Source organism: Aulonocara stuartgranti, assembly GCF_965226115.1.
Source record: "Aulonocara stuartgranti genome assembly, chromosome: 20".
NCBI classification, from domain to species: domain Eukaryota; kingdom Metazoa; phylum Chordata; class Actinopteri; order Cichliformes; family Cichlidae; genus Aulonocara; species Aulonocara stuartgranti.
This window is the reverse complement of record NC_138956.1, coordinates 30,239,777-30,251,853: the sequence shown is the minus strand read 5'-3', so window position 1 is coordinate 30,251,853 and position 12,077 is coordinate 30,239,777. Positions and strand designations below refer to the sequence as shown.

The 12,077-nt window shown below is 43.8% G+C and overlaps 1 protein-coding gene across 1 annotated transcript; it reads right to left on the bottom strand.

Annotated features, from left to right (window-relative positions):
• Window positions 1-654: 654 nt before the first annotated feature.
• On the bottom strand, window positions 655-11,340 carry LOC309697749 (vasopressin V2 receptor-like). Its single transcript, XM_082519860.1, has 7 exons — window positions 11,264-11,340; window positions 6,655-6,925; window positions 5,486-5,731; window positions 4,959-5,105; window positions 4,661-4,883; window positions 1,632-1,877; window positions 655-1,185 (listed from the first exon to the last, which is right to left on the bottom strand). The coding sequence occupies exons 1-7, from the start codon at window positions 11,287-11,289 to the stop codon at window positions 1,004-1,006; spliced, it is 1,341 nt and encodes a 446-aa protein (XP_082375986.1). The 5' UTR covers window positions 11,290-11,340; the 3' UTR covers window positions 655-1,003.
• Between the last annotated feature and the right edge of the window lie 737 nt (window positions 11,341-12,077).

Genomic DNA, 12,077 nt, shown 5'->3' with positions numbered 1-12,077 from the left:
CCAGCAGCTCTGCCTGCTGGTGTAAGGTGGGATGGATTCGTGCTCGTTCACTCCAAATTCTGACCCCTACCATGTGAATGTTTTTCTAATTTTCCATTATCCAATTTTGGAGAGCATGTGTAAATTAGAGTCTCAGTTTCCTGTTCTTAGCTGAGAGGAGGGGCACCCAGCGTGCTTATCTGCTGCTGCAGCCCATCTGCTGTAAGGCTTAACATGTTGTGCATTTAAAGATGCTCTTTTGCCTCTTTTATTTTTACATACTTTGGTTATAGCCAGGAGTTATGAGTTATTGTATAGTTTTGCTTTTTTCCACCCAGAGAATCACTGCTCACTGGATATGTTCTCTTTCTTAACAGCTCTGTAAACTCCAGAGATGGTTGTGTGTGTGTGTGGAAATCCCAGCAGATCAACAGTTTCTGAAAGACCAGCCTGTCTGGCACCAACAATCACACCTTTTCCAAAATCACTTAAATTACTTGTTGTGATTCTCGGTTTGAACTTCAGCTGGTTGTCTCAACATGGTGCTTTCAGTCGTGCAGACAAAGTTATTTGATTGGCTGATTTAAGAATTTGCACTGGTGTACCTAATGAAATGGAATGAGTGCATAGCTCTAACATTCAGATTTAACAAACACGACCCAGAAATGAGCCTCACAGGTGCTGGAAGATGGATTTTTGTAGTCTTTGGAGAGACTCGTGGTTTCCATGGTGTCATGGAGGGTGTGTGAGTGATGGAGCTCTGCAGTGCCGAAGCCCAATAATGTAGTTATTGTGTTTTTCATGGCTAAGGCAATACACACAGTTACATTTTTGTTTTAGAATTTTTTTCCACATATTTCTATTGTAATAAAAATCCTCGCTCCACTCACCCCTGTTCATTTTCAGCGCCCCTTCACATGGGTTCACTCGGGTCTCATTTTAAAAGTTCAACTAATATTTCCTTAAACATCAGCCGACTCAGCTGTGCCACTGAGAGGGAGTTGCCCTTCATCGTGTCCAGTGTTCAGTTGGAGGTGTGCGTGATGGTGGAGTCGTTTGTTTCGGAAGCTCGGCGCCGAGTGTGCGGCCGACAGTGAAGCAGCAGACAAAGCTCCGGGGAGACGCTGCTGGAGAAGGCGGAGTAGATCCAGGGGTTGGTGCAGGAGTTTAGACTGGCCAACAGCATCAGCAGGGTAAACGCTACACCTGTGTACACACACAGGAGGAGGAGGAGGTCCGTAAATGGCACAGGGGACTGCAGATCAGGCCATCAAGTCAAACTCTGCTTCAGGGTGGTATCTTTGGTAGCCCAGAGGTACTTATTGTAGTCTTGTATATAAAAGTTTATTAGAGAGTTTTAAAGTTAACACAATGACTTAATGTCTAAGGCATCTTTGTGTTGTACAGTTTGGACCCTGCACCAGCTGTCACAGGATGAGAGGCGGAGAAACACCCTGACAGATTACTGCTCCATTTAAATTGGGTTAAAGGTATTTATGTAAAGTTATTTAATTTTTTTTTAGGGATGTAGAGAACAAAAAAATCCTTAAAATTACATCAAGTTGGTCTGGCAGGACTCTGTGTGTGTGTGTGTGTGTGTGTGTGTGTGTGTGTGTGTGTGTGTGTGTGTGTGTGTGTGTGTGTGTGTGTACCGTTCTGAGGTGGGTCAGGGTCCCAGGCGGCCCAGAGCTGGACGCTGAAGAACGGGGCCCAGCAGAGTGAGTACACAAGCACAATGACCAGCGTCATCCTCACCGTTTTTGACATGGCTGCTGTTACCTCTCCACCTCTGACAGGAGGCAGTTTGGTGGGGTGTGGTGAGCAGGCAGCAGAGGGCGTTGTTGGATCTGGTGGGACGCCGGCTTGCAGCTGAGCTGACGAGGAGGACAAAAACATTCCTGTGACGCTCACTCTCCCTGAATTTCCTCATTTCATGAGTTAAGACCATAAATATGGTTACATTTTTATTTATTAATTTTTTATATATAACTTTTTGATTGTAGTAAAAGCACATATTAGCTAATTTCAGGCATGAGATGAGGAGCATACTCCAGATCTTAGTCACCTTCTACCACCACATTGCTTTAGGAGTAAGACTGCAATAAGTCAAGTGCCTGAAGCATGATCAGAAATGGGTGAAGAGTTTTTATGGAAAGTTTAGTTTACCTGAGCAGCACCAACATGTCAACCATGCCCTTTCTCAACTGCAGGACTGCTTCTCAACAACTGTATGGGATTTATTCTCCAGCCACAACCTCCAGGAGTACACGGACACTGTACTCTCGTACATCAGGAACTGTGTTGACAATGTCACCGTCAACAAAAGGGTCAGGGTGTTTCCAAATCAAAAACCCTGGATGAATAGCGAAGTGCAATCCCTCCTAAAAAGCCGCAACACTGCCTTCAAGTCAGGGGACAGGGCTGCGTATAGGGCGGCCAGGGCAGACCTGAGTAGAGGCATCAGGAAAGCTAAGGCCGCCTATAGGAGGAGGATTGAAGATCACTTTGCTGACAACGACCCCAGAAAAATGTGGCAGGGGATCAATCACATTACCAACTACAGAAGCAATAACCAGGCAACATCTAGGACTGATGCCTCACTGGCTGAGGATCTAAACTGTTTCTTCGCCCGATTTGAGATGACCAGGCCCTCAGCTGCCACACCACTTCCACCCGCCCCCAGCACTGGCACACTAACACTCAGGGAGCATCAAGTGAGGTGTGTTCTAAGGTCAGTGAATCCCAGGAAGGCGGCAGGTCCTGATGGAATACATGGAAAGGTTCTCAGAGCATGTGCTGACGAACTGACCGGAGTCTTCACTAAAATCTTCAACCTTTCCTTGTCATCAAACACCGTCCCGCCCTGCCTCAAAACCTCCACCATCATCCCCATCGCCAAGAAGACAGCTGTGGCCAGCCCAAATGACTACAGGCCTGTTGCACTTACGCCTGTAGTGATGAAGTGCTTTGAGAGACTGGTCTGTCAGCACATCAGGGCCGGTCTGCCTCCCACTCTGGACCCCCACCAATTTGCCTACAGGACAAATCGTTCCACCGAGGACGCTATCACCATAGCGCTCCACACTGCGCTGAGTCACCTGGAGCACCGAGGAAGCTATGTGAGAATGCTCTTTCTGGACTTCAGCTCAGCATTCAATCATATCATCCCGGAGATCCTGGTCCAGAAACTGTCTCACCTGGGACTCTCCACCCCCATCTGCCTCTGGATCAAGGACTTCCTGACAAATAGACCACAGTCTGTCAGACTCCTGTCAGTCCCCTCCTGTTTACGCTCTACACATCCGACTGCTCCCCTACCCATCTCTCAAACACCATCATAAAGTTCGCAGATGACACCACAGTGGTTGGACTCATCTCAAGGGGGGATGAGTCGGACTACAGAGATGAGGTCAACAGACTGACTGAGTGGTGTTCAGTTAACAACCTCCAACTGAACACCACGAAAACTAAAGAACTTATCTTGGACTTCAGGAAGGGCAGAGCAGACCCGGCCCCACTTTACATTCACGGGAGCTGTGTGGAGAGGGTACGCTCCATGAGGTTTCTGGGCGTGCAGATATCTGATGACCTCTCCTGGACTGCAAATACTACAGCGGTGGTTAAAAAGGCCCAGCAGCGTCTCCACTTTCTGAGAGTGCTCAGGAGGAACAACCTGGAGGAGAGGCTGCTGGTGACATTTTACAGAGCCACCATAGAGAGCATCCTAACGTACGGCATAACAACATGGTATGCAGGGTGCTCAGCTGCAGACAGGAAAGTACTGCAGAGGGTCATCAACACAGCCCAGAAGATCACTGGCTGCTCTCTGCCCAGCCTGGAGGTCACTGCAAACTCTCGGTACCTCAGCAGAGCTGGCAATATCATCAAGGACCACTCTCACCCCAGCAACCAACTGTTTGAACTATTACCGTCAGGCCGACGGTACAGGTCACATAAAACCAGGACAAACAGATTCAGGGATAGCTTCTTTCCCAGAGCTATCACCGTAGTAAATAAGCACAAAAACAATTGAACCTATTCCATACCGTCACTGTCATTATATTATGCTGCTATTCATACTGTCATTATATTAATGCTGCTATCCTGTATATATTGTACATACTATTGTTTGAGTACTTACGATTGTTTTTTTTGTACTTTTTATATTTTACATTTATATTTATTATTGAAACTTGCACCAAGGGAGTGGCACTCCAATTTCGTTGTACTCTGTACAATGACAATAAAGGCTATTCTATTCTATTCTATTCATAACTGCTGACTGAGAAACTGAAGAACAGTGCACATTCTTAGGTGGTGACGTGCCAGTCATGTGGTAAAACACTCCATAATTCATATACATAATTAACTGTCTGCAGACCAGTGAGGACCATAATTTACCAAATGAACATCATGTTGATTTCAACAGGACTGCAGAGCTGTGACTGAGCGCCTAAACTAATCAGGAAACATGAGTTAGCATGAGGGTTGTTTCTCCATAAGCTTCTTTACAGACTGTTGTCCTTTACCAACTACAGCAGTCGACCCCTGCTGGCCATTATAAACTATTGCAGGTTTAAGGCTTATAGATACGTCCATCTCAAGGCTCAGTGTAGGATAAATAAGCATTATTATCATTAGTGAATCATGCAAAGCTACTGTAGAGTCCAAGAATGATCACCCATCGGGAGGTGCTGATAGGTGGACACAGGGTCCAAACTGCAGTCATTTCCAGGGTTGTTGTACACGAGGGGGGAAACATAGAAGGGGACATTAGACTTTCCTTCTCCTCCTCCTCTTTTTCCTCTCTGGGTTTCTTTTCTTAATTGAGGGAGAGCAGCGGGGGACAGGCGGCAGTCTGATTTCAGGTACAGATTGTTATGAATCTCCTTGAAGATTCGCACCTAAAGGAAGAAAGACGAGAGAGGGTAAATTTTTGTTTCCAGAAGCATCTTGTCTTCTGGTTCTCTCTGTTCTACCTGGCAGATGGTGATGATCAGAACGGGGAGGATGAAGATGGCTAGCGTCATCCACGTCACGTAGGCTTTGAGGCCCCAGAACTCGGCAAAATTGCCCCAACATTCATACACACCTGGAGCCAACTCAGAACGGGAAAAGATAAAGACCTGCAAACCAGCAAAGAGATGAGTGGAGATGATGGAAACAGCAAACAGTCTGATTTTGTGTTTGTGCTCTCTTCTATAAGATTTTAATTGGCACGGTGCTTATTTACGACTTCGTGTTTTAACGTGATAAAAGTGTTGGTTGGAAATGTGACAAAATGGGACACTACCTCTGTTTATCTTCAAAGTTAAAGGCAAACATATGTGAATTTGATGATAGGCCTTTAAAGTAACAGCTTAAGACCAGAATGATGCCCCTGTCCTTTCTTTGACTATCACCTTGTTTTCTTCTCTTTTTAATGTTAATTTTAAGAGCCTAACGGTAATCAGAACCTAAGTTATGCATCTCAGGAGCAGATCTGTGGCCAGCCTCTTTGGCATACCTGTGGCAGGCTGAGCAGCAGCGACAGTACCCAGGCCAGCACGATGAAGCTGTTCCAGCGCTTCGTGGCCCCGCTGCGATGTGCCTGCAGGGGGCAGCAGATAGCATAGTGGCGATCCACTGTCATGGCCACGATGATGTAGGAGGAGGCAAACATTCCAAGAACCTGAAGGTACTTCACCAGGCGACATAAGAAGTCAGGACCAGGAAAGCGTCCCTTAGCGTCCCACACGAGCTGGGGCAACACCTCAGAGAGGAAGAGGAGAGGGAGGAAGGATATATGCTTTTGAAGTAACATGTCGCAATATATTTTCTCTGTGGAGAGTTGTGGTATATGATGCACAAATTTTATGCACACACACATGCACACAAACACACACAGACATTTGTGCATATTAAAAATCTCGAGGTACAGATTAGTGTGCTCATTCATAAATCCCAGAGCACATTTACATATTCCAGTTCAAATTTACAGATTAATGCAAAAACTGAAAGACTTCTGTGCACTTTTCTGAATTTGCATGTACATTTAAAATCTCAAATTTGTGTACAAAATACAAAAAAAAAAAAAAAAATCAATGAAAAATTACAAGTATTTGTGCACATAATAATGATAATGGATTGGATTTATATAGCGCTTTTCAAGGCACCCAAAGCGCTTTACACTATTCATTCACTCTCGCATTCACACACTGGTGGAGGCAAGCTACGGTTGTAGCCACAGCTGCCCTGGGGTAGACTGACAGAGGCGGGGCTGCCATATCGCGCCATCGGCCCCTCTGGCCAACACCAGTAGGCGGTAGGGTAAAGTGTCTTGCCCAAGGACACAACCACCAGGACAGAGAGCCCGGGGATCAAACCGGCGACCTTCCAGTTACAGATACGCTTCCCAACCCCCTGAGCCACGGTCGCCCCACATAATAGATTCATGTGCACTTTTACCCCAGTTTAGTTCACATTTACATGTAGGTGTGCATATTTGGAAACCTGTGAAGACATTTGCTGACTTCAGTGTGTTTGTCTTTTTCCAGATTTATGTATTTGTTTACAAGCTGTAAAAAAAAGATCACATTTCCAGATTATTGTATCTGCACATATTTTCAGATAATACTACAATTACACACCTGTATAACACACATATAACCCACAACGTGAATGAGTGTTTGCTACCTGGAACAGCGCCACCACCAGGTCAGCCACACAAAGGTTCAGCATGAACTGGTGCAGGGGGTTGTGGTGTCGCCTTCGTCTTAGCAACACCACCAGGACCAGCCCGTTGCCAAGTAACGCCATCACTAAGATGACCGCCAGCACCACCACCTCGGCCACGGCCAGCAGGGCGTCTCGTTCCCGCTCTGTAGCATTAGCACCGGTGGGGGTCTCAGAGACCGCCGGCCGGTCGATGGACGTATACGTGTCTGTTATCACAGAAACGGACATGCTGGCTGGGACAGGAGAGGAACACCACAGAAAGACAAGACGATGACATCGTTATGAAGGAAAACTGTGAAACAAACGTTAATCTTTCCTGGTCCATCTTTTGTATACAGGTGATTATTATTACGTTTTAGAAAGTTTAATACAAGCACCTCAAAAGGGGGTTGAAGTACAGCACTCAAGTTAATTTAAAATCTATTTATTTATTCAATTTTTTCTTAATTTGATGTATTTTCAGTCACTATAAAAAGTTTATTGTTAAATTCTTAGAATCAGGTGCAGTTTTGGGGAAATCCCTAACTGCCCGTAAGTTTGTAATGATGTTCACTGGAGACTGGCCAAACAACAGGACTTCATTACTGCCTTCACATTTGGTCTGATGAGCCCTGTGGGCTCTATGATTGTGTCTGCGTGCGTGCACTGAACTGTAAAAACTGCCGAGTGTCTTTGTTTGTGATTCTTGAAGCCCTCCACCCCTTTATTTGTTTGTTTAGGGAAGAAGTGTTGATCTCTTTTTAGTTCACGGGACACAAAAAGACCAATTTGATCCCAAATGGGCCAGACAAATGGCACTGTTGTATAAGATCCTATAAAAACATTTGAAAATGTTCCCTTTCTTTTTCTGTCAGATGCACTGTTTGTTTCTTTTTTCTTTTTTCTTCTTTTCCATTCTTTCAGTTATTGTACTCATTACACCCATTTTCCCCAAATTCTTTGAGTATTTATTTGAAATAATCACTAATCTAAATAACGTCCAAAACAGTTTTTTTTTTAATCATTTATGAAGTTTATGCATTTATTCAATAAAGAGCTAATCTGTTTGATTTTCCTTGGCGTTCAGGCTGCTACTCTATTCTTTACATCACTTCCTCTTTCCCATCAAACTCAGTATCAACATCATTACTGTAGGCCAATCATTCTCTTTTCCTCCTTTTACCCAATCAGCCTCTCTTCTTTGCGGTTTAAAGCTCCGGGCTCTTCTGTTATTTGCCTTTCTGACTTGCTTCCTCCTTATCCAATCCTCCTTTGCCATCTTCATCACCACCAGCACATATCATGTAGATCAGGGCTGCCCAATCCCGGTCCTCGAGAGCTACCATCCTGCAGCTTTTAGATGCATCCCTACTCCAACACAGCTGAATCAAATGGTTTGATTACCTCTTCAGCATGCCATCGTGTTTGGCAAAGGCCTGATAACAAGCCATTCATTTGATTCAGCTGTGTTGGAGTAGGGATGCATCTAAAAGCTGCAGGATAGTAGCTCTCGAGGACTGGGATTGGGCAGCCCTGATGTAGATTCTGAGCACCGGGGCAGTCTAATTTATTCTGTATGTGAATAAATCCCCTCTCCTGAACTATTGCTAAACCCTACATGGAAGTGGCTGGTAAAGGTAGACCTAAGCAGCTTCCCAGCAAACCCAAAGCAAAGTTGGACCTACAAAATCCAAGTGTGCAAAGAGCTGTTCAAGTGTCCTAAGAACCTCTGGCCAAGTCTGATTTTACAGGCCCATTTCTGCATAGTTTCCATTGTTTTAAGTGCTTCTGTAGTCAGGTGAGTGTGACAGACATCAGTAGATGCATGCAGCATTTGCAGACATAAAAACACTTCTTAGTCTCAGACAACAAATTTCTTTGGGCAGTAGAAAAAGAAAGCTTCGTCTTGGTTGAGGTTATAGCATGGTCTACCCACTGACTCGCTGGAAGTGGGTAGATCATCATGGATAATGATGACCTCACACCTGGGTCATGAGTCATGTCATCCATATGCCTCCAGTGTTCTGTTTTATCTTGAACTGTTAATCCATTTTTGAAAGTCTATAGGTCCTAATTCAGTTCCCGGTGCAACTCCACACATGGCATTCAAAATCAGACAGATGTCCTGCTTGGTCATGAAATCAGATCCAAGTCCAAGTTTGAGGAGGCACCAAACTGCCCGTGAAGTGCACACTGATGCTGGAACATCCAAGGACGTTCGCACCGTACACCAGGGGCTCAAACTCCAGTCCTCGAGGGCCAGTGTCCTGCAACTTTTCCATGTGTCATCTGAATAAAATTAGTAGGTCATTAGCAAGAGTATAGAACTTGACTGCATGCTGAAGTGGCAACCCCTAACCCTACTCAAGTAAATTTAAGTAAATGTGTTTGGAAAGATATACTTCTCAAAGTATTTTTATTGCATCATGTTCATTCACACATGAGCTGCTGTAACATGAATCAAATGGCTGAATGTTCACCTCAGCATGCAGTCAGGTTCTATAGTCTTGCTAATGGCCTACTAATTGTATTCAGGTATGTTGCAACAGGGACACATGGAAAAGTTGCAGGACACTGGCCCTCGAGGACCGGAGTTTGAAACCCCTGGTCTACACAGAGCTCGTCAACTGATGCGTTTGCTTGTGTTGGCAAAACTGAATTAGGTCAGGATTTGGATTAAACGCAGCAAACTGCTCGCATACTTTGATGATCTGAGCTCCTAATGAGGTTGTTTTAAGTTCATCCACGTTTGGAGTCAAACACTTTGGTATGCGGATAACAATGCAACATGCTTCTGATTGCTTACTAAAAAGCAGCTCGTCGCAGGAGGATGTCACACGTTTTAAATGTCTTTAATCAAGCTGTCATCAAATATAAATCCAGTCAAACCTTCATTGTCATTTGCATGCTAGAGCTTATAACTGCGTTTGTCGATGGCACCGTGAACTGTTCACAATGATTCCTGGAAGAGTCCATGCAGTGATAACGTCTGTTTTTAATGCAGTGCTGTCGGAAGACCCGTCCATCACAGGCATACCTGCCAACCTCGTCCTTTGTGCACAGAGATTTCTCGAGATTCTCAGATTTTTTTGATGATATCACATACTGTAGATGATGAGTATTCAGAGTTTTCACAATATTACATTGATGAACATTATTCAGAAATAGATCCACTCTGTCTCTCCAAGATGCTATTTTCACATCAAACAGTCAATGTTAGTTGTTGCCATTTTACCTAATTACTTGAAAAGTGATTCTCCAGTTGTTAAAAGTACCACTTTTCCAGCCTTTTAAACACCTGCCTCAACATTTTTGAGATGTGTTAATGTCACCAAATTTAAAAAGGATTTTTTTTTAAATGCTGTCAGATTTCTCAGATTAAACATTTGATATGTTTTCTGTGCCCTATTGTGAATAAAATGCGAGTTTGTGACATTAGCACATCATTGCAGTCCGTTTTGTTTACATTTTAAACATCATCTTTTTTAAATTCAGTTTGTACAAAAACAGCTAAAGGGATTTGCCAGTGAATCATCTGAACTGGCAGCTGCTTTAAAAATCATTTGAGGTGATCATGGCCGAGTTTCTGATTTAATCCCAAATTTTTACAATAAAAGAATCAGCAGATAAATTATTGATTTAAAAAAAAAAAACAATCATTAGCAGACAGAAAATGATTTAAATGAACTCCAACAGTAAAACCTTGCATGGATACAGTAATATTAATAATTTATTATATGATATATACTTTAACAGATTTTTTAACTTCATCCTCCAGTAGTTATATAATAAAAAACTGCAGCAGTTAAAACTCATTCACAAAATGCTAATTAAATGTCAAAACTAAAGAAAAGTCATCAGATCTCTTTTGTGTTTCCTCTTTTTCTATGTTTTTGTTGAAATTATTGCCAAGTCTGACAGAAAGAAACACTTTAGGATGTAAATGTTAGAGTCTGCAGGTGAGAAAGTATTTTTCATTCAGCCAGAGGTGTCTGCGCAGGAGCTAAATACAGGAGTCACTCCAGTATCTGTTTAAATAAACTGAACAGCCGAGACTGATGACGAAGGCTAGACGCCTGCTTTATATTAAAGGTTATTTGCCTATTGCTTTGCAAAAATGGCAAAGCTAAAGCTAAAATCATCAGTTTTCTTTAGTCTTTTCTGTTTTCTTTTTAAGCTTCAGTTTGAACATCATGAATTTCAGTCGGAAGAGGAGAAAATATTTTCCAGTCAGCCGGAGGTGTCAGGTTGGAAGCACTAGAGATGAACAGAGAATTCCCTCCAGCCCACGGAGCTGAGTTTGTTGACACCTTTCAGCTTCTTTAATCCTATTAGAAAGCTGGACACCTGCTGCTTTACACATAATTTGCTTTGCAGAAGCCGTAAAGCTAAAAATCAATTCAGTTTACTCGTTTTTTGCAATCCTCTACCGCTTTTGATTTAAAAAAAAAACAACCCTAAAGAGCATGAAACAGGAGGTTTAAAGTGCGTGACTAAAATTAACATCTATCTGTACAGATTTTAATTTCCCATTTTCATGAAAAACAGGAAAATCATAGGGAAATACGAGGAGACGGAGCCGACTCACCTCCTCCTCAGCGTCCCGTGAAGCATCTGTAGGAGCCAGGACAACCTGATCTGCTGTTGCACACACTAGCTGCATCCATGCTGTGTCTGCTGCATGTGTCTGTGTGCGTTTGTGTGCTTATTACACTGATGGTGACCTCTGCCAACTCGCTCTGCTGTTTCTCCTCTCTCTCCTCTTTAGCACATCCCTCTCTCTCTCTCTCTCTCGCCTTTCTGGATTTTATGAACGTGGAAGAAGAAGAGGAGGAGTGAGAGAGAGGGTGATGAAAGGACGCAGTGCCCGGGCAGTGTTTGCGAATTAATGTGATTTCCTGTTGATTATTGATATTAAACATGTGGCTGTTGGCCCTGCTTTTGATCCACCCTTCAGAGCAGATCATGGGGAACATACACCAGCAGATGAAATGAGATTTTCTCTATTAGGCTTCCAGAAATGATCAAAGACCCTTCATACGCGCAAACTAATATGCGTACGTGTGAGTTTGCATCAGCGGGTGGTCGAGAGGGGTGTGAGCAGGCGGGCAGAGAGAGTGTCAGATGTTGTGACAGATGGGAGCTCAGGTTTTTGGAGAGAAATGAGAAGGCAGCAGCAACAGAAGGAGACTTGTCTTTCTCAGCAACCTTTTTCCCTCTCACCCCTGCTCCACTGTTTTCCCTTCTTCTGCATCTCGCTGTCCTGCATTCCAGTTTCCTCTCCCGCTCTCATTCCTTCTCCCTCTGACGGGGCGGTAATCTGCTTGCTTCCCCTCGATTGCTCCCTCATTTGGAGAGGCCTCTAATTATCGAGGGGCCCGCAGAGCAACCTTAAACATACA

What these genes read in the sequence shown, in the direction of transcription:
- LOC309697749 (XM_082519860.1), bottom strand. Translation starts at nt 11,289, where the DNA reads ATGCTTCACGGGACGCTGAGGAGGAG. An exon ending in TGGTGGTGGCGCTGTTCCAG is followed by an intron (nt 5,732 to 6,654) that starts GTAGCAAACACT and finishes TTCCTCTCTGAG; the next exon opens with GTGTTGCCCCAGCTCGTGTG. An exon ending in TGCTGCTCAGCCTGCCACAG is followed by an intron (nt 5,106 to 5,485) that starts GTATGCCAAAGA and finishes GCTGGTTTGCAG; the next exon opens with GTCTTTATCTTTTCCCGTTC.